The sequence below is a fragment of the Lipotes vexillifer genome, unplaced genomic scaffold (assembly GCF_000442215.2).
Source record: "Lipotes vexillifer unplaced genomic scaffold, Lipotes_vexillifer_v1.1 scaffold470, whole genome shotgun sequence".
NCBI classification, from domain to species: domain Eukaryota; kingdom Metazoa; phylum Chordata; class Mammalia; order Artiodactyla; family Lipotidae; genus Lipotes; species Lipotes vexillifer.
Window position 1 is genome coordinate 1,893,086 of NW_006799533.1, and position 22,134 is coordinate 1,915,219.

General features: G+C 49.3%; 1 protein-coding gene across 1 annotated transcript in view; it reads left to right on the forward strand.

Annotated features, from left to right (window-relative positions):
* The window catches only part of ATP7B (ATPase copper transporting beta), a 53,805-nt gene that overhangs the window by 19,815 nt on the left and 11,856 nt on the right, over positions 1–22,134 (forward strand). Inside the window, exons 3-13 of the mRNA XM_007471694.1 lie at positions 1,113–1,370; positions 3,125–3,288; positions 4,798–4,959; positions 6,998–7,074; positions 8,475–8,649; positions 9,740–9,973; positions 10,694–10,785; positions 17,148–17,275; positions 17,377–17,531; positions 18,093–18,227; positions 21,334–21,528. Of these exons, the coding sequence (XP_007471756.1) occupies positions 1,113–1,370; positions 3,125–3,288; positions 4,798–4,959; positions 6,998–7,074; positions 8,475–8,649; positions 9,740–9,973; positions 10,694–10,785; positions 17,148–17,275; positions 17,377–17,531; positions 18,093–18,227; positions 21,334–21,528 (1,775 nt within the window). The remainder of the gene's footprint in view (positions 1–1,112; positions 1,371–3,124; positions 3,289–4,797; positions 4,960–6,997; positions 7,075–8,474; positions 8,650–9,739; positions 9,974–10,693; positions 10,786–17,147; positions 17,276–17,376; positions 17,532–18,092; positions 18,228–21,333; positions 21,529–22,134) is intronic.

A 22,134-nucleotide genomic window follows, 5' to 3' on the forward strand; every position in this document is an offset into this window, starting at 1 on the left:
TTCCCTACATACGCTTCAAGGTATTTTGTGTCATCACAAAACTGTGACTTTTGGGGGTGATGAAATTTTCTGTATCTTGATCTGGTCGCTGATTAGTTACACTGGTCTGTATATGCGTGGTGGGTGGAGTAATGGCCCCCAAAGATGTCTGCCCCCTGACCCCTGGAACTCGGTGGGGAAAGGAGAACTTTCATTATTGGAGCCGGACTATTGGAAGTCCAAATGGAAAGAAATTACCCTTGGCTATCAGCTCAGACCTACACAGAAGTTAATTTGAAGTATATCAGTGGTCTGAATGTGGAGGTTCATTTAAAATAACAGAGGTGCCAGAAGCAAATGTCATGAATATTTTCAGTGTTGCGGTAGACACATCTATTAATAGAGCACAGAATGCACTCACCATTGAAGTTGGTTTAGTTGACTCTAAGTTGGGCTTCATTAACGTCAAGGACTTCTTTTATCAAAAGAAATACCGTTAGATGAGGGTGAGAAAGCAAACCACAGACTGGGAGCCAGTGTTTGCAGTGGGTACAGCTGACAAAGGGTTCCTGCCCAAAATGTATGTGGGACCTAGACAAAGGACGAGAAAAGGGCCAGCGACTCAATAGAGGTGTTTTGGGGCATTTTGATTCTCATGGGGAGGGAGAGGACCTCTGTAAACCAGGATGTGGCCAGGTGTGGAAGCTCCATTCCCTGCTTCATACCTGAGGGGTTTGGGGCAAAGCATTTAATTTCTTGTAACTCTTTTCTTCACTTGTAAAATGGGGATGGTAGTAGTACTTGCCACAGGGCTATGTTAACAGTTAAAGGAGGCCAGACACGTGCTTAGCAGGGTGCCTGGTGCGTTCTTACCACTGCTTTACCGTCATTGTCCCATTAGAGCATTCGTCTACCCAGAACATTCCGTCCTTGCAGTATCGGCGTGTTTTCCTATGTATGGAATCGAGCGCCTCTGTCTGGTTGCGGGGAGGGAGAGACAGTGATGGAAACACCAACCCCCCTTCATCTTCTCTGGGAACTTTCATCTGAACATTGTCAAGCTTGAGCCTCCTGTTGCGGAAAAAAAATTATCCATTCTTCTAATTTGAATGATTTGTGACATTCTATCCTAGAAAACTGTTCCAGCACCCACGCTGGGAACCACAGTGCTGGGAGCGCCACGGGGCACACGGCGGCTGATGCACCTGTGTCCGTGCAGAACGCGACTCCCCAGCCTGGGGGTCTCCCTACAAACCACAACCCCGGCCTCGTGTCCAAGTCCCCTCGGGCCTCTGAAACCGTGGCCCCGCAGAAGTGCTTTCTACAGGTCAGAGGCATGACCTGTGCGTCCTGTGTGTCCAACATAGAGAGGAACCTGCAGAAAGAAGCTGGTAAGAGGTCTCCACTGCGCCGAGCTGGGATGCTGCTGTGGATGGTAGCGTGTAGACTGCTGGAGGCCACAGTCAGCAACGTGGGGCGCTGTGCCCTTGGCACAAGATGCCCTTGGGCATCTCCACTGACTGCATTTATCGGGAGCCCTGATAATCTGGCGGCAGTTCATTGTGTGATAGGACAGATGTTTGTCTAATGTTCTGGGGCAATTAGCGTTCCGCTCTTTAGGAAGTACTTAGTTTGAGATAAGATGGATTGCTGAGTAAGTTAGCCATGGGGAATCCAGTTTAAAGGTCAAGGTACTGTCATGGGTGGCCTCCCCAACTAGCTTGTCCTGGTAGTAGTCTGTGGTTTTCCCTTCCAAAGCCTCTTACGGTCAAACACATAAATAGCCTGCATTCTGTCCTGTTGTCATTGTAAGTTATAGCGTGTTGCGGAAATGCCAAAGTTTTGTCCTCTAAACGACATTGCCAATCTGTTTTTTTGTTTTTTGTTTTTTTTCCGGTACGCGGGCCTCTCACTGTTGTGGCCTCTCCCGTTGTGGAGCCCAGGCTCCGGACGCGCAGGTTCAATGGCCATGACTCAGGGGCCTAGCCGCTCCGCGGCATGTGGGATCCTCCCAGACCGGGGCACGAACCCGTGTCTCCTGCATCAGCAGGCGGACTCCCAACCACTGCGCCACCAGGGAAGCCCACCAATCTGGTTTCTTAAAGCTGAGAGTGCAGTGAAAATCCTGTCCCAATTTTTTGTTTGGAAAATATCTTAACCGTGACTCTGCCGGCCTCCGGGGTCACCTTCTCTCTTCCTGTGGCTCCGTACGTGGGTCCTTCTGCTCTGGCTCAAGGATAACATGTTTCCTGCCTCCTGCTCATCAAGCCTGCAGCTTCCTGGAGCTCTAGAAGGTCGCTCTCAAACCAAGGTGTTCTAGGAGCTCCTCTGTTGCCTGTGGGCTGGCGGCTCAAAAGCTAACCTGTGTCTCACGGGGCCCATGATTCTCTTCCCGACTTGAATCCCTCATATTTATCCTTTATGACATTCTTTCTAAAGCACATCATTCCTTTCATTTATGTGAATGAGCCTTTCTTTCCCCCTTAAACTAAACAACAGTGGTAGCAAGATAGTCCGCGGGATTTCTTTTTCATTCCTGAAAGTGATTAAAAACTGAACAAGAGTATGGAAAACCACTTTTGAAAGTGATTTTTTTCTCCTGTGTCTGGAAGTGGAGAAAAAAGTACACCTGTTATGTGACAGCAGTTGCCTGCTGCAGACACTGTCCCTTGCTTTGAGGTGTGTGCCCGCACCTGTGTCCCCCAGAGCCTACCTCAGAGCGGCGCCAGCCGGGCCAGCAGCATGGGCCGTGCCTGGGAGCGGGGCAGGCCTGCAGAACCTCACACCCTCCCCAGACCCACTGAACCAGCGTCTTTGCTTTAACCAGGGCCTAAGGTGAGTCATATGCCCAATAAAGTGTGAGAATCACCTGGGGAGCTTTAAAAAGGGGAAAAAAGATGCGTGGTATCCACCCTGAGAGATTCTGATTTAATTGGTCTGGGTTAAGAGTTAATCACCAGTCAGGTGATTGTTAAAAGCCCTCCCCCCATGCCCCCCACCCCAGGTGATCCTAATGCACAGCCAAGTGTGAGAACCACTGGTCTAGAAGCTTCTGGGGCAGAGTTTTTTCTTTGTTAGCTTATGTTGAGCACATCATCCCAGAGGCCTTGCCTGGAGTGTTCCAGCTGTGCCCTGCTGGTTTCAGGGATTCTCTCTGTGCTGGTTGCGTTGATGGCTGGAAAGGCAGAGGTGAAGTATAACCCGGAAGTTATCCAGCCCCTGGAGATAGCGCAGCTCATCCAGGACCTGGGCTTCAAGGCAGAGGTGATGGAGGACTACGCGGGCTCAGACGGCAACCTCGAGCTGATTGTAAGCGCAGCAGCTGGGCTGGAGCGGGGGACTGTGGTCAGGACGTTCCCCCTTCTTGCATGCATCCTGTTCGTTGCAATTGGGTTTTCCTTTGAAGCCAGTGACAAGGACCTGCTCGTTTCGTGAAGGAATGTCCACTATGTCAGAAAGTCACAGGCGCGGGTCCCGTCAGGTCCCGCCAGGCGCGTCAGGGTATCGGGAGGAGGAGGCAATGGCGTTGGAGGAAGAGGAATTGGAGACGGCAGCTGCCCTGAGCTTGTGGCTCGAGGGAGTTGAACAGGAACACGTCCCGTGAGGCCGAGAGGAAGCTGGAATGCCAGAGGCGTCTCGAGGCCCCGGGACAGGATGGGAGTGAGCGAGGCAGCCGGGGCCACCTTGTAGGCACAGGTGTGTCTACAAGGTATTTGGTGAACAGAGTGTCCCCAGGCGCTCAGTCCCGGGTGAACGCCGGGGGTGGTGCTGTTTCCAGGGCTGCTGGGGAGCGGAGGGACGAGGCGCTGGTATTGTTTCCTGTCTGCCCACTGGTGCCAGCGGTGCTAGTCAACAAATCATCGCTAGTCAACAAATCATCGAGGACAGAAGATAGCTCTAGTATTTCAAATATGCTGTGTTCACAAACACTTCTGCGCAAAGCTCTTTTTGTGCAAATAAAGGGAGAGTTAGAAGGAATCCACAAGGAATTGAGTAACGCTGTTTACCGAAGTGAAAACTTCCTTGCTGTGTTTAGTCACTGCCATTAGCGGTAGGTAAGTAAATGTTTGAAGAAAAAGTACTGCGGACACACATGGCACTTTGAGCTCCTGAGAAGTGGAGTTCTTTGCAGAGCAAATCCTTTGCTCTGGCTGGGCCTCGGTGTGTGCAGAGGGGCACAGTGTAGTACTCGCTGGGTCAGACCTCCAGGGCCCTAGGTGCACATCTCTGCTCACACTATGGTGTGGAAATCTAGAGCCAGACAATCAGTGGGGAAGGTGAAAACATCTTTTTGAACAATGTGGTTTTTTTCTTATTACAGTGTCCTATAGTTGTATTGTCGTCACATGCTCAGGCATTTTATGTCTGTATTTAATTTGTATTCTGGGAAGTGCTGACCACTGATACTCAGAAGAGTGAGTTGTCCGGCTTGCCTAATGCATAGTACAGCGGTGGCTGGCTCACTTGGAACTGCTTTCTCAGTGCACACAGCACGGGGTGGCAGAAATGCATAACCAACACAGGGCGTAGAGTGCTGTGACAGCCCATTGTTAGCAGAGCTGGGAGTGGGGCCTCGGTCCTTGCCATCTGCTTAGTGATTGGTCTCCTGTACGTGAGTTGAGGAAGAGCCACTGTTTATATCCCCGAGGCTCCTGCGGGAATGTCCCGGGGTGAAAATCTTGCACCTGGGGGTTGTGAGTCCAGCATCTTGGGAAGAAGGACAGACTGGTGGCTGCCTGTTAACCCAACTCCCTGTGTGCCTTTGATGGGATTCTCTGGATCCTCGGTCAGTGGGATCTTTGTCATCCTTTGCCACAGATCACGGGGATGACCTGCACTTCCTGTGTTCACAACATAGAGTCCAAACTCACAAGGACAAACGGCATCACCTACGCCTCTGTGGCTCTTGCCACCAGCAAAGCCCACGTGAAGTTTGATCCTGAAATTATCGGTCCACGGGATATTGTCAAAATTATCGAGGTAAATCATTTATCAAAAAAATATTGTACCCACCTTTTAAAACACAGTGATTTATAATCATCATAGAAAAATGAGCAAAATATAGCTGAGCAAAAAAAAAAAAAAATCACCTAATCTAAAATCCTTCAGGATTTCCCGTGGAAATAAGGTGACTCAACTTGTGAGTGTTTAGTAAATATCAGATAATTTGAGGGGGTGAATCAGTGAATGGGTAAGAAAAAGATGGGGAGAAAAAGACATTATTATTGTTTTAGTTTCAGGTATTCCCTGAGAAACAGCAGTATTGCCAAGATTCCTGGCACATGGTATTAAATTGCCTAATTGTTGGAATTCCCTGGCTGTCCAGGACTCTTCACTTTCACTGCCGAGGGCCTGGGTTCGATCCCTGGTTGGGGAACTAAGATCCCACAAGCCGTGCGGTGTGACCCCCACCCAAAATTGCCTAATTGTAAGTTTTTTAAGTAATATTTACATCTGTGCCACGTATCTACAGACCAAAGGAATGTTGGTGTTGGGAAGAATTACACTGCGTTTGACCACTATACTAGGCCTCCTTTACAGGTGGAGAGTTTAGTCATTTCTCCTTTGGAAAATCAATCACAGTAGTTTTCTGTACTCCCACCCCCATCGTTCCCTCACTTTGTCCACAGACATTCTGTGTCCTCTCTCAGGTCTGTATCATATCACACCAGGAGAGGGTGAGCATTAGTGGTGATCTGCATGGGTCAAGATGGTCAAAACCGAACAAGATGAACTCATAACAACTAATGGTGAAGTTTAGCAGAAACTACTGCTTATGAAATTCCTTATGAAATTAAACATCTCATAGCAGGCTTCAAGTTGTTTTAAATTTTCGTGTGTGTGTGTTAAGAGAGATGCTGCCTGTTGTCTGGCCATGCAGAGCTCTTTGAGGTGCAAATACTGCTACTGCTGTTGATACAGTGCCTCAGTCTTAGAGGCAGACAATGCAGCTTCTTTATCAGATGAGGAGAGATCCCCCAGAGAGGTTAGGAGACTTTGATCCCTGGTACCCAGCTAAAGGTTGCAGAGCTGGTACTCCAACCCAGATCTCCTAGTTCCAAGCTCAGTGGGCATCCAGTTTCTGCCACCCCACGGGTCTTACAGAACAGTAGTGATAAGGCATTAATGAGGGAGAGAAGTCAACTGAGGCACTAATCCTTGCTGGCCTCCACCCAGCTGCCCAGCCCGCTGCAGTCCCCTCCTTGTTCTTACTTGAGGTATATCGCCAACGTCTGGCCCTCATTCCTGCATCTCTGGGGCGTCTTTTCCTGATGTAATTAGGCCGGTATTAGTAGTAAAGGATTTGTCTTTAGATGGCCTTACATGCTCTTTCTTCCAACATAACTCTTAATTTTTGTGTAAAATCCCAACATCAGAGTCCCGGGGTCCCTCTCTTTACATTGTGCTGACTGACAGGACATTTCCTGACAACATTTCCTGTATAATTTTATACAGGGAATCAGAGATTTAGCGACCAGATCAAATAATATAGAGAGGGTAGAGGAGCAAAACGGTGAAAGAATTGCTTGAGATAATCCCTGAGAAAACCACAGATACTGCCGGAGCCAAGGTCTGCTCATTGGGAGCGGCCTGGGCTGGAGCCGGGGGACCTGCAGCTGAATTCAGCGCTTCTGATGATGCTGTCGCTTTGGACGGGAGTTTAATCTCTGACCTTCAGTTTCCTCCTACAGAGAGCGATACTCCCGACCGCTTGATACTGGGGAGTCCGTAACTCACAGATCCCGAGTTTATAACTCAGCATCGATCAGCTCAGGGTGTGCTAAGTCACCTCCCGGCATCTGCTGCCTTTGCCCACAGAAGGAGCAGCAGTCGCCGTGGAACCTCCGACGGGATCTGTACGGTGACGTGGGGACAAAAGTCATGAGCGGAAAAACCAATACAGTCCTCTGAGGCAGTTTTAGATTAACTTTCTTATTTCCAAAGATGTAAAATGGTTTCTACCGATGCCTGTTTTAGCCAAGTGCCTTCTTTCTTGTTTCCTCTTTTTAATAACAAGGAACTCGGCTTTCACGTCTCCCTGGCCCAGAGGAACCCCAGCGCTCATCACTTGGACCACAAGCTGGAAATAAAGCAGTAGGTAGAACACAGAAGATAAACTGTAGCTCTAAGGGCTGCCTCTCCCCTGGCCCGCCTCTACCTCATTCAGTGCTAATTGGTGTCCCTGCTACCTCCACCTTCCACGGCGCCTTCTGCTGAATTAGTTGCCTTTACCCTCGTAATGTTAATCCTCTAAAACAACGCTGTTCCACGGTACCTTCTGCTGTGACAGAAACGCTCTATATCTGCACTGCCCAGTATGAAATGCAGCCAGTGTGACTCAGGAAGTGAATTTTTAATTTCCCTTCATTTTAACTAATTTTAATGTAAATAGTTACCTATGGCTGGTCGCTAACAGATTGGACAACACTTACGTTGGGAGGAAGGGAAGAGTGGGTTCTTTCAAGACTTTACTGGTGTGGGTCGAGATCTAGGATCCGAGGACAGGAATTACGGCCAAGTGGAAAGAAAATGGCTCAGGAAGCAGGAGACCTGAGCTCGTTCACTGTTGCAGATGTTCACTCATTCATTCAACAAACACAAGCCCGCTGTTGTATGCAGGGCACTGTGCCGGGTGCTACGGGTGAATAGGGTGTCACCCCTACCTTAGAGGGGCCCTTGGTTGGGCTGGGAAGAGTGGGTGAGCAATGATGCAGATGGGTTCTGGGGAGTCTGGGAAGCTAACAAGCAGGGGACACACGATCTGAGCCTCAAAGAATGAGTGGAAGTTTGTCGGTCTGAGAGGAGTGGGGTAGGAAGCGAGGTCTTTTCGGGGCTTGGAGGCAGGAGCCTGGGAGTGTAAGACTCCGATCTCACAGGCCCGTGGTCTTCAGATCAGCGTTGAGGCTATGCCTCCTACAGCTTCCAAGAGCACTTGGTTGGAATTTTGTGGATGGTGAGGCTGATGTGAGACCGTGGCTGTCACCTGTGACCCCGATTTCAAACTTCAACAAGGCAGCTGCACTGTTCGCACTGACTCTATTTTAAGTAATAGTTTAAAAGTTGAATGTATAAGTTTATACTAATGAAATGTTCCTTTTATCTATTTTTTTCTTGGGAGTCTATAAATGATTGCAGTTTGAAAAAAGAGCAGTAGCAGCCATAGGCTGAGGATGGTCAACTTCTTTGGGGCTGAATTCTCAGCTTCTGGACCTCGGTTGCCTCACCTGTAGATTGGAGGTGCCACGTCAGCCGTGGGCAGGCAGGGGCTCTGTCTAAATGTCTCTGGAGCATCCTTTCAGTGAAGTTTAGACCTTTGATGTTCCCCTCAGATGGCCCATGTAGGGAGAGAGCCTTGCTTTCACTTTAGCCCTTGCTGGTCTGTCCCAGACATGTGGCAGAGGCCAGTCTCAAACCAAGTCCTCGGGAGGGGACGGGGCCAGAAGCCAGGTGACCGGCGGTACCTGATATGTTGGTGTTGCTGTGTTTCTTTCCAGGTGGAAGAAGTCTTTCCTGTGCAGCCTGGTGTTTGGCATCCCTGTCATGGGTTTAATGATCTATATGTTGATACCCAGCCACGAGCCCCACGAGTCTATGCTGCTGGACCACAACATCATCCCAGGACTGTCCATCCTGAACCTCGTCTTCTTTATCTTGTGTACCTTTGTCCAGGTGCGTATCAGGGGGTGGGCACACCTGCCCAGCGTGCCTGTGTGTGGCCAGCAGGTGCTCTGTCCTCTTAGGCCAGCACAGCCCTTCAGAGCGCTCCAAGTGCAGCTTCGTTGCCACTTTCCCACCACCCAGCCAGCTGCTGCTTTTTTCTGTCTTATGACCAGCTGGGGGGCGTCCTCTAACACGGGGGATGACAGAGAGCCTGGTTTCACGGGCAGTTCCACAGATGACCAGACTCCCCCTGGAACAGCAGCCCCCTGCGGCAAGGCTTGGTGATCCAGTGTGTCTTGTCTGCTTATTGTTCAGCTGAATTCGATGTTAGAAGCAGCAGCTGGACCACCCTGGAGCTCATGCTGCTCTCTTCCACGTCTTGGCTTGAATAACTGAAACGTGGTCCTGAGGAATCATAATTTGAAAGGGGCAGGCTTCGTGTTACTTCTGCCCTGGGGACCGCATTAAGTAGCTAGCTGTATTTCTAGTGGGAAGTGTGCCTTCCATTTATTTTGGAATAGAAAATGAAACTCCTGACTTAATATTAGAATATTAGAATTAATTAATTAAGATTATCTGGGGGCAAGTGTTTATAGGCTCAATTTGGTTTTTCCAGATCTTCATCTGCATAGAAAAGAACACATATTTACGTGCGTATGTATGTGTTTGCATATGTTCACATACTATAGACACAGGCTTTTTTTTGGCCGAAATAGGATAATACTAGATACACTGATTTATAACTGGCTTTTTCACTTAACCACGTACGGTGTACATCTCTCACACCAGCGGTTAGGGGCCTAGCACATTTTCTTCAGGGACCGCATAGCACTGTCCACAGTATGAACGCACCATGATTTCTTTCACCATCTTGAGCATTCTCCTACTGATGGACATCTAGGTTGTCCAGTGCTCTGGGTCTTTAAGGTCTCCCTGGATCAGCCACACCCGTGGTCAGAAGTCCTCTGAATCAGGAAGTGCATTTCGTACGCATCCCTTATGGAGGAAAAAAGTAATGTCAGCGTCGAGGGGGAGCCCAGGGTATTTACAGTCCCGAGGGGCCTTATCACAAAGGTCGCTCTCCCTCACCACCTTTCAGTTCCTCGGGGGCTGGTACTTCTACGTGCAGGCCTACAAATCTCTGAGACACAGGGCGGCCAGCATGGACGTGCTCATCGTGCTGGCCACGAGCATCGCCTACGTCTACTCCCTCGTCATCCTGGTGGTGGCCATCGCCGAGAAGGCGGAGAGGAGCCCGGTGACCTTCTTTGACACGCCCCCCATGCTCTTCGTGTTCATTGCCCTGGGACGGTGGCTGGAGCACGTGGCAAAGGTAACTGCAGCCTCAGGTTATAGGAAGAACTGTTTCCTCGGTGACACAAACCTTAATTTATCTGAGCACCATGTTTAGAATTACTAATCATACACAATCTAGGGCAAGGCTTAAAGAAACGTGAAACCTACGTATAATTAGGTGTTCTGACCACCAATCTCCAAACTGGTCGCTGCTTCTGAAATCCCAGCTAATCTGGTTAATTATTAAAACCTTTGTTCAGATGCATCGTGCAGTGGAAAGAACCCTGGATTTCGGGTCAGAGCTCATACCACCTCTTGGTACATAACTGAGTGTGTAGCTTCCTAGTCTAGAAATCCACATTTCCACCATAGGGTCGTGCCATTTTTAGCACCCTGCATTGTTCCCAGGTTTCAATGTATCCTAATATAAGAGAGTGGGACTCGGGTCCTAAAAGAAATTAAGTTGAACCTAAAAGAAAACAGTCATTGGGCAGACTGGCATTGTTTCTTCAATCTGAAATGTAATTCATAGAACTCAGGTGCACTGTACACTCGGCGCGGGGATGGCACGGCTGCGTGTTGTTGGGCAGTGAGTGACACGCATCCTGGGAGAGCCCGCAGGCGTGCAGAGGGGCCGTGTTACGGAGGCAGCCTTTTCTTGCAGGGTTTTCTCTAACACCAGCCTTGTGATTGATGGTCTGGGTTTGCACAGGCCAGCTTAGTATCACTCTCATTTTACATTCTGGTTATTTCTTAGAGCAAAACTTCAGAAGCCCTCGCCAAACTCATGTCTCTACAAGCCACGGAAGCCACCGTCGTGACCCTTGGGGAGGACAACTTAATCATCAGGTGGGTTGTCTTTGTCACACGTCCTTGATCGATTTAGATCAGCCTGTGTGCTACACATCACACACCTATCGTGTGAAGGACATGACACTAGACCTGGTGAGGGCCGGCAAAGACGGTACATGTTAGTAAGATGCCCCGTCTCAGTCCAGTTAAGTAAACAAAGCATTTATATACTAAAAGATAAGCAAGGGTTCAAGGGGGTGTATGTTTGCTAGATGATGAGTGAGAGGTACAGGCAGTATTTCTGGAACTTAGGAGAGGAAGTCTAGTGGTGGTCAAGCAGAGCTTCACAGAACATGGAGTATGAACTGGGCCTCGCCCACAGGATCTGGAGGATTTGGACAGGCTGAGAGATAGGGGTTCAACTTGCCAAAGAATAAAAATGGGAGAACTATTTTTCTTCTTTATCAGGTTGGCAGACATTAAAAACAATAATGCTCGCTGTCGTTATTGCTGGGACTTACATGGCATTTACTATTTGCCAGATGCTATACTAACCTGTTTGCATTTAATCTATCCAAGAAAAAGCTTTATGAGGAAGGGACTCTTACTACCCTTATTGTACAGATGCAGAGACTGAGGTTCAGAGAGGCTATGCAACTGGCCCAGGGTCACACAGGTATTAAGTAATGGAATTAGGACAGAACCTACGCTGCTGGTTGCAGAGCCCGTGTTCTTTACACTCTTAAAGCGTATTTAATAACGTGGGCATTTTTACAAATTAAGGCTTCTGTATTTCTCCGGTCAGCCTCATTTTCCTCTTCTAGGCAATGGTTATTTCTCGGCCTCCCTCGCATTCCTGAAATCTCTCCTGACACACCACTTTCCCCTTTGGCCTGTGATCTCACTTCTGACTTGAAAATAGAAACTGTGATGGGAAACCCATCAGTTTCCTGTCACTCAGCCTGCAAAGCTGCCTTTCCCCAGCGCACCGGTGGAAGAAGAGGCATCCCCGCGCCGGGGCCTCTGCTTAGAGCCATCCTCTGTCGAATTCTTACCATCTCCAGTGTCCCTGTCTCTGCTGATTCTTACCATCCAGTACGACTTACTCCAAACTCTCCCACTACTGAAGCAACCATTGGTGCCCCTCCCACTGTGCACCCGCTGGTCCATCACACTCTTGCTGGTTTCCTAGCTGTGTCTCCGAGAGACAGGCCCCTGAGGCCAAGGTGGGTCCCTTCCTTCCCGAAGGCCACTGGGCGAACCTCTGTTGAGCCCGTGGGCCAGTGAGACGTGAGGATTGAAAGTTTCCGAGGCTCAGGCTGACCAAGCACAGCAGCACCGGCTTTTGCCTGCACACTGGGTTTTAAGTAATAATCAGAATTATGGTAGTGACGGCTGAGATTGGAGAGTTTGCCGTGTGCCACGCATGCTACCCAGCACTGCGCATAGATAATCGAATGTAACCCTGACGGCTTCCTCGTGAGGGGGCGCCTATCCTCAGGAGGAGCCTACAGCTCGGGAGGGAAGTACCTTGTCCAGAGTCCGTGGCAGGTGAGCAGCAGAGAGGGGGCTGGGCCCCTGGAGACACAGCCTCCTGCTAAGCCTCCGCTGCCCTGTCTCCTGGCCGGGAGGAGCCCGTGTGACAGTGCGGCTGGCTTGTGACCGCTTTGGTGGCTCTGCATGGTTGTGTACCTTTGGCTGCCTTTTTTCTCGTAAGTTAATGACATGAGAGTGCCTGAGCTGTGCAGACATTCAGATTGGGGATTGAGCCATGAACAGCTGCGTTTACTTTCTGCCTTTCATTTCGAAGGGCCTGTGATGGCAGGTTGCCAACCCCCTGGGCAGCTCCACCGATTTGAGTACAAGGAGATGTGAGTCTTTCCCGGAAGGCTCAGGCCGGCCTTGATGCCGAAGGAGGGCGGGGCCACACCTGGCATCTCCCGGTGCTTTCCCACGTTGTGTGCCTGGCTTCTGCCATCACGTGTGGTGGTATCACTTTTTAAGCTAGGAGCCAGAAGACCAGAGTTCCTTCTGGCTTTGCCTGAGACAGGCCACGTGCTTGGAGCTGGGTCCCCTCCTGTGTTTTGCAGTTCGTGTCCGTCAGACAGGTGGGAGTGGTCACTCCTACCCCACCTTCCTGACGGGGTGCTCGGGCCGTGGTCACACCTGCCCTGCCAGGGCCAGGGCCGCTCTCTCACTTCCTGTGACGTGGCACGTGCTGGGCCAGGGGCCCCAGGCAGCCTCCTGCAGGGCCTGGGCCTCTGCCGGCGTGGACAGGTCCGCGGTGCCCCCTGCAGGCCACTAGGGCTTTGCGCCCCAGCTGGCTCCTTTCAGAGGGACTCAGCCCGTCCCTCCTTCTGTCCCACTTGCCAGAGGCACGTGCCCTTCCTCTCCACCGGAGTCTTGGGCAACAGGAGCATCTGCGTAGATGATCAGTGGTAATTTCTTCCCTAGCTGCTACTTGCGTTTCCCTTTGTGCACTCTCTTCGCGCCCCTCATTCCTTAAATGTGGGTGGTAGTCGGGGTTTCCGCGTTGGCCCTATTGTCTTTGTGTCCCCCGACCCCGTGTCTTCATTCCCAAACCCACGTCAGATCTCAGTGGCCGTCCTCTGCAACCCCTTCCCTTCCCTCGTCCACACAGCTGGTCTCCGTCCTCTTGATTCCAGCTCCAGAAGCTCTGGTGGCCCCGGCCGCTGCCCCTCCCACCGCTGCCGTGCTTGTTCAGGCCACCGGGCTCTCTCCCCTAAGGCCCCGCAACAGCCCCTCCCTGGCCTCCTGCTGCAGCCTTGTCTCCTTCCTGATGTTTTCCACATGCAAACCATCCAGCTCTTGGAGGCACAGATCTGATACTCTGTAGCTGCCAGTCCTTCGGAGGTTTAGGATAAAGTCTGCATCCCTAGACACACACGTGAGACGTGAGACTTGGCATCTGCGCCTGTGCCTTCTGGGCTCAGCCTCTGGTCCTGACGTCCCTCCGTCTCCTCCCGGCCACCCCCCTGGCAGGTCCCAGGAGGAGGCGCCCCTGCACTCGCCCACCCCCCCGCCCTCCAACCAATGCCTTTCTTCCTTCCCCTTTGCCTGACCCCTTGTTCCCTGGTCAGACTGCCTTGTCCTCTGGGACCTGGAGCACTTGGTGCCTCCAGTCGTCCTGGGACTACATAGCAGGCGCTCAGATCCTCACTAGTTGAATGCATGAAATGACTGTCAGATGTTAAAGAAATGCATCATACGTGTGCGTGTGCTTGACACTGTGAGGCCTGCACAGCGGGTCCCCAGTCTCCCACGTTGAAGTGTTCTGTTTCTTATAGTTAGGAAAACGGAATTATACATTTTATATAGCCCAGTGGCCCTTCTCTTGTAAGTTTTTTCTTCGTCTTTTTGCTTTGTGTTAGATGAGGCAGAAGAGTAGAGAAGAGGGGACAGGTGAGGTGAGCAGGCTGCCGGCAGAAACCCTCAGAGCTGAAGAAATGCTCTGGGAGAAAAACTGTATTCCCACAGCTTGGCGTTTGGGGGACATGAGCTTCTGAAGCAGAAATGCGACTGGGAATTCACCAGAAGGAGCCACCTGCCCCCCTAGAGGGCTGTTCCCCATAAACTCAGCTGTTCAGAGTAAGAAAGATATGGTTAATTCAGATTCAAAGGGGAAATTCAAAGTTAGATGAAGCGGAGATGAGCCTCACTAACGATTTCTTAGAAAGACACCCAGTGGACACTTGAGGCAAGAATCACGATTTTTAAGCAAACATTTTAAAGCTTAGGAGTCAGGTTATGGGAGAGGAGGCTCTGCCCACAGCCCCGTCGTCACCTCCTTTCTACGGGAGCAGCCGCTCCTTCTTTGACACGGGCTTCTCTTGCCGCGGAGACCTCTGTGGACGGTAAACTCCAGGCTGTGCAGACGGGCCTCAGAGGGCAGTTTTGGAGCCTGGGCGTCTCCATCTCTGGGAGACTTTAAGAAGAAGCAGAGGATATTCTCGGTTCTAGAGATCCTCCCCTTCTTTTTATTTACTGTCCCGCCAGCCACCAAACAGATTTACACATCTGTTCCCAGCACTCAAGACTCAGGCTGCTGCCTGCTTCCCCTTTAAAGGTCTCTCCTTTTCCGTGCTCCCTTTCTTTTATTGTGGCCATTACTGAATTTAAATAAACCAGCTTGACTTTAGTTACTAGGTCATAGACCTGAGAGTTTTGTCCTGTGTGTAACCCCAGCCCAGCACAGTGCCTGGTACATAGAGGCTGGTCAACAGTGAACACGTCCGTCAGGTGATGGTCAAAGTCACCAGCACTGACTGTGCAGCGGGCCCTGCCCTCGGTGCCCACAGGCAGCATCTCAGGTCAACCTGGGAACAATTAGGGGTGACTGTCACCTACCTCACGTGGTTTGGGGAGGATTCATGTCAATATCGAGCACAGCACCTGCACTCAATACACGTCTGGGTTTCCTTCTCAAATAAGGTGGCTTTTTGTACCCTCTCTGTGATAGTTTAAATGTAGTCTTTGTAGGATGAAAGGAAGCCATAAAATAACCTCAGAGCCCCGCTTGCTCTACGCCCCTGCTTTTCTGACTTTCTCACCATTGGTTCATGAGCCAACGTTACATATACAGTTAAGTAAATTTGGTCCCTGTGTCGCTTTCAGAGAGATGCTGCCAAAGCCGTCCTCGCTCCCTGGATGACTCTATTCCTGTCGTCCCCTCCTGTCCCCCCATCTGTCTCTCTCGCTCTCTGTGGGACCGTTCTCCCCAGCAGACAGTTCACACATACTCACAATTCACAATTTCCTGTCTTAATCCACACGCTCTTCTACTGCTGTTTTTCTCTTCTCTTCCACACAGCAGAACTTCTTTTGAACGTTGTCTTCAGCTGCTTTCTTGTTTCCTCACCTCCCAGCCTCTCCTCAGCCCGTTCCAGCCAACCTTGTCCCTCCACCAGTTTCTGAGATCCCTTTTGCCAAAGACATCACGTCATTTCCATGAACCAAATCAACCACTGCTCTTATTTAATCCTCATTGCAGCCTCTCACCAGCATCTACCCCCTTTTCTGTCCCTTTAAAATACGCCTTTTTTTTTTTTAATTTTTTTTAAGAGATAACTTACCTTCACTGAAGTACACGAATCCCAAGTGTACGGCGTGATGAGTTTTACACGTATCTGTGTCTAGGTAATGACCTCCCCGTATGTGATGCGGTGCGATGGGTGCTCCCTCCTGAAGGCCCCACTCTCTCCTTTTCCGCCCCCATTCCTCGCTGGCCCTTCCGCCTGATCAGCCTCCCGACATGCGCGTGTCCCAGGGCCCAGGTCTCTCTTCCAGGCACACTCCTGAGGAAGCTCGTACCATTTCAGGCTTTAGATGCCATCTATATTGTGACAGCTTCCCCATTTGACCTCTAGTCTCAGCCCGAATCCAGTTTTCAGCTCCCTGCTCTCCCGACTTGACATGTCTACGTGGAAGTCAAGTAGGCATCTCGGACCCGACACGTGAGAACAGAGATCTTCATCTCCTCTCCTTCTCTTGCCTCTCCCTCCCGTGGCCGCTTCTATATAGGCGTCTCCATCTCATGAAACAACTTCTCATCCGCCCAGTCGCTCAAACTGAAACGAAGAGCTCACGCTTGCTTCTCCTATGCGCTCAGCGCATACACACATCTTGCTGACACATCATGCGCCCCAGAGTTCCTGGGCGTCTCTTCCCTCCGTCTCCAGCCCAGGCCACTGCTGCCACAACCGAACTCTTCTGTCAGCTTCTACTGTTGCCCCTACAGCCCATTCTCATGCAGCAGCCAGAGAGCCGACTTGAAAATGCGAACCAGCTTATGTCACTTTCCCACTGAAACCCTTAACGCCCAAAGCCTGCACTTTGCCCTGCAAGACCCGACATGGTCCGGGTTCTGCCTGCTTCACTCGTGTCCCTCCAGCCATGCTTGCTGGCTTCCTATTTATCAGAGGCCCCCTCTGTCCCGCCTCAGGGCCTTTGCATTAGCTGTTTCCTCTCCCTTGAGTTTTCCTTCCCCGTATATGGGGCCCTCTTGTCGTCCGGCTCAAATGTCATCTTCGCGTGAGGCCTTCCCACTTCTCTCCTCCTCCGCCACCACCGAGGGAAGCCCTCCAGTCACATCGTTGTCAGCACAGCACTGATTTAAGACCCGGGACTATCTTGCTTGTTGTCTGTTAGCTCCACAGAATTGCCCTCATGAGCGTTGGGACTCGGCTGTCCTGCTCACAGCCGGCTTCCCAGGAACTAGGACAGCGCCTGGTACTTAGCAGCTGCACAGTTTTGACTCAGTCTGTAAACGGCGGATAAAGTGGTTACTGCCGCTCAGTGTAAAGCAGGCAGTTTGTCTAGAACCCGACCTGGGTGACAGGCCAGGAGGGTGAGCTCCCGTGCGCGGTCCCCGAGTGTAACCTGACTGGCGTCTGTTGCAGAGAGGAGCAGGTGCCCATGGAGCTGGTGCAGCGTGGCGACATCATCAAGGTCGTCCCCGGGGGCAAGTTCCCAGTGGACGGGAAAGTCCTGGAAGGCAGCACCATGGCCGACGAGTCCCTCATCACAGGTGAGGACTCTGTCCCTCTGGGTGGGCGTCAGCACCCTGGCCAGGCCCCAGAGATGCCGACGGGGCTCAGCACGTGGCGTTGGTCTCCTCTCCACCTCTAGGAGAGGTCATGCCCGTCACGAAGAAGCCCGGCAGCATGGTGATCGCTGGGTCCATGAACGCCCACGGCTCCGTGCTCATCACTGCCACCCACGTGGGCAACGACACCACCTTGGCTCAGATTGTGAAGCTGGTAGAAGAGGCTCAGATGTCCAAGGTAATGAAGGGATTTTATTTTTTATTTTATTTATTATTTATTTTAAAAATTCATGTATTTTTTATGTTGGGTCTTCGTTGCTGCGCTCAGGCTTTCTCTAGTTGCGACGAGCCGGGGCTACTCTTTGTTGCGGTGCGTGGGCTTCTCCTGTTGCGGAGCACAGGCTCTAGGCGCGCGGGCTTCAGTAGCTGTGGCTCGCGGGCTCTAGAGCGCAGAGCTCAGTCGTTGTGGCGCACGGGCTTAGTTGCTCCGCGGCATGTGGGATCTTCCCGGACCAGGGCTCGAACTCGTGTCCCCTGCATTGGCAGGTGGATTCTTAACCATTGCGCCACCAGGGAAGTCCCGTGAAGGAATTTTAAAAGCAATATAACTTCAGCTTCCTCTCTCTAGAAATTATTCCAAGAGTCCCATAGAATCAGGCAGATTTTACTGAGAAGAGAGATTGACTAATAAATGTAGTTAAATGAGGGAGCCAGGAATCCCAGTCCTTGTCCATGCTTGTGGCGGTTTATTTCTTTGGAGATTGTAATTTCCCACGGTCTTCGTGTTTTATTTCCATAGGCACCCATTCAGCAACTGGCTGACCGGTTTAGTGGATATTTTGTCCCATTTATCATCATCATTTCAACTTTGACGTTGGTGGTATGGATTGTAATCGGCTTTATCGATTTCGGTGTTGTTCAGAAATACTTCCCTGTAAGTTGAATGCTGTGGGCAGTGTGCTTGTTGGGTTTTAAATAATCGATTGCCATTAATCCTATTTTTTCATGTCTTAAATCCATTGGGCTTTAATTACCCATTACATCTTATTTGCTTGCTTTGCTTATTGGCAGCAAAACCTCCGCCAGGGTAGGACAATCCTGGCTATGCAACTACGCAACTCCTGCAGGTTTTTACTAAAGATGCCTTTTGCTTTCTGGTTAGATAATTTCAAACACCACTGGCTCTCGGGTGTAATGCTTAAAGCATTTACATTTTGCACTATTGGCCATTTTTGTGGTTATGAGGCACACATCACAGAAGATAGGTCACGTCAGTCACAATAGCATGATAATATTATTTGACCAGGTTTAAGAAAAATAGATTTTTTGCTGGCTACCTCCATATAGACCATCTAACCTTGCAGCTTCCCAAGTAATACTAATAGCTTTTTAATAATTATTTATTAAACATTATATATGAAGCAAAGGAATATACAGCTTTGAGTTTAAAAAGTGGACGAAGAATACTATCTTAGGAAATACAGTTTTATCAAAATTCAAAAAAAATACAAAACTTTTCTGCTTCAGCAATAAGAACTTACATACATCAGTGATTGGCAACTGGGAGTGGCTTTGATTTGGTGATGTCGGGAGATGTTTTTGGTTGTCGTGGCTGAGGAGGAGCGCTGCTTGGCCTCTAGTATGTATGATAGGAGCCAGGGATGCTGCTAAACATCCTACAACACACAGGACAGGTCCCCACAACAAAGAATTATCTGGCCCCAAACGTCAATAGTGCTGAGTTGGAGAAACTTGGAGAGACATAAAAAGCTAATGGCCCACTTGGAGTAGTATTTGATAACTGCCCAGTGAGTAGAACAATGTTTTACCTTATTTTTTAAAATATCTCATACTTAGCCCAGTCTAATATGTATTTTACCTTAGAGCCATAAAATAAGAAACTGGAAATTCAGAATAGATAATTTTTTCCTTTTAAAAAATTTTTTATCCGTAGTTAAAGGCATATCATATATTCTTGGTGTACTTGTCATTCACTTAGATATGATTTTCCTCCCTCAAATTTCCTATCTTAAAATGTCCAAGTGAAACACTTTCTGATATCTAGGGAGATTTCAGTGTTTTAAGAGTAGCCTATGACTGTATTCCTAGAATTTGCCAGTGGCTATTATGGCACCTGACCGCCAAAAATTTTGGCTTTTGCGGGAGAGCAGCTCATTGGCATGTGGCTCTGGGAAACTCAGTCCTAAACAAGTTGTAATATGTGGCTTCCTGCTGTTCCCTACCTTTCCATCTTACTTTCACTTCTTTTGTTTTTATCTGCAATATCAGGGAGGATGCTGACGAATGAGGTACTGCATGTTCCTTTAAGACATTGTTGTCACTCTGCTCTGTACAAGTCATCTGTAGGGACAGGGTTCGTGTCAACCTCTAGAAGTCCACCCCACTCCTCTCAGAATGCCAGGTGTGATTTTGACAAGAATTTCTGGAGGTTAAAAAAAAAAACAAAAAACAAAAAACACAACACTTCATCCTTACCTCTAAAAAATCACATTATGTGTTAAACAGCATGTCCTTCTACCAAAATCAAACTGTTTCTGTGAAAATTGAATGACCCTTAATAATGTAGCTTATTTTAGAATCTGCCTTTCAAAGTCAAAGAATAGAGGGTAGATGGATCTAAAGAGATTGTGGTCTATATCCTCGATTTAGAAAACATGCATTTTACTGTAATTAAGTGAATACAGCATCTCTCAGTTGTTCTCCAGAGATACTAGCCATTTTGAAAGATAAACCAAGATAACTCAAGATGTTAGAATGCAAATAATCGTACCAATATGTGTCACCAGGTAACTGGGAAGGAGACCTGTATTTTTTTGGTTTTGGATTTTTATAAAGGAAACAGTGGTGGAAAATAGAAGAAAATAAAGATGGCTCCAAATCCCATCCCTATATGCACTTTTCTGCACTTTGGTGAACATCTTTCCAGTATTGTTGAAAGGCTATCTAGAGATACAGGCAGATAACTTTGCACTAATTGAATCACAGCACATGCCATTTTATGCTTGTTTTTTTTAATTCAGCAATGCTACTGATATCTTTCCATGTCAGTATGTATGCATCATCATTTTAACATGTGCATAATATTCCATTATGCACGCCATACCTGCAGTTTAATTAACCAATCCCCCATTGGTTTTTCCAGTTTTTTTCCCTTTATGAAAAAGCGCTGTGAGAAATCTCCTTGTATCTTTTCCCACTTGATTATTACCTTAGAGTTGATTTCCTTGGAGAGCTATAGTTTTTTAAAGCTTTCATAATAATAAAAATAATAATGATAATGTAATAGTTATACTTTCTCAGACTCCTCTCTCCTACGTCAGGTGTTGTACTACGTATATTTATGTTTGTATGTATTTGTATGTATGTTACCTCATTTCATCCTTACAAAAACCTGTGAGCTGTGTATTATTACCGCCATGTTGTATGTGAGGAAGCTAAGACACGGAGTGTCAGAGCCAGGATGTGGACCTACGTGGTCCAGTTCTAGGGCCCGTGCTCTTCCCCTATCGGGGATTTTTATGTGCCTCTCTCCTCTCATAATGCCTTTCCCTGAGGAAAGCCTGTAGGATCAGGTTGGAACAGTAGGATATGGAGCCGTAAAGTGAACCACGCGATACCTGCAAAACAGAGCGGGACACACCGTGTCTCCCGGAGCCCAGCTCATCACGCCAGTTCAGGTCCCCCACCTGCGCTGGAATGTTCTTTTTTTTTTTTTTTTTTTTTTTGCGGTCCGCGGGCTTCTCACTGCTGTGGCCTCTCCCGTTGCGTAGCACAGGCTCCGGGCGCGCAGGCTTAGTTTTTTTTTTTTTTTTTAATTAATTTTTATTGGAGTAGAGTTGATTTACATGGTTGTGTCATTTTCTGCTGTACAGCAAAGTGAATCGGTTACATATATCCACTCTTCTTTAGATACTACTCCCATATAGGCCACTACAGAGTGGAATGTTCTCACATGATCAGAATTCCGTGTGATGCCTCATCTAACTCTCACCCTGCCTCTGTCTCTTTCCTCTCGTCAGACGTCCAGCAAGCATATCTCCCAGGCAGAGGTGGTCCTCCGGTTTGCATTCCAGACGTCCATCACGGTGCTGTGCATCGCCTGCCCCTGCTCTCTGGGCCTGGCCACGCCCACGGCCGTCATGGTGGGCACGGGGGTGGCCGCCCAGAATGGCATCCTCATCAAGGGAGGCAAGCCTCTGGAGCTGGCCCACAAGGTTGGCCCCCGCTTCCTTCAAGGTCTTGGCTGGGGTGATTTTGTAGCTGTATGCTGCGTGATTTTTTTTTTTTTTTTTTTTGACTTAGAGAGTCCTAGTGAAAATAGTACCTGTTTAAATTTCATATTCAGAGAAAAACCTGAAAGAGGACTGAGGGTAGCACTACTAATTAAGTAAAACAGGAAGCCAGGACTAACTGGGAATGACAACAGGACCGGCAGCAGCTCACGGTCAAAGACCTAAATGCTGTATAAATATTAATTTAATCTCATCGACAACCCTGAGGTGGGTGCTGGTTGTTTCCATTTTACAGGTGAGGGAAGTGCAGCAGGAGGGGGCTGGGTGACTTGCCAAAGGCCTGCAGCTAAAATGTGCAGCGCCGGGCTCACAGCCAGGTGGTCAGGCTCCGGGGAAAGTAGCTGCGCTCTCTCCGCGTGATCGGGGAGGGTCCTGGGCCCTCGGGTGGAGTAGCAGGTAGCAGTGTCTATGGAGAATCTCCCTTCAGCCCAGCAGTCCCCAACCTTCCATCCTCCCTTTATTTCTTCGGTGTCTGTTGAGCGTTTACTCTGCATGGGTCCTGTGCTGGGGGCCCTGGCTCTCAAGGAC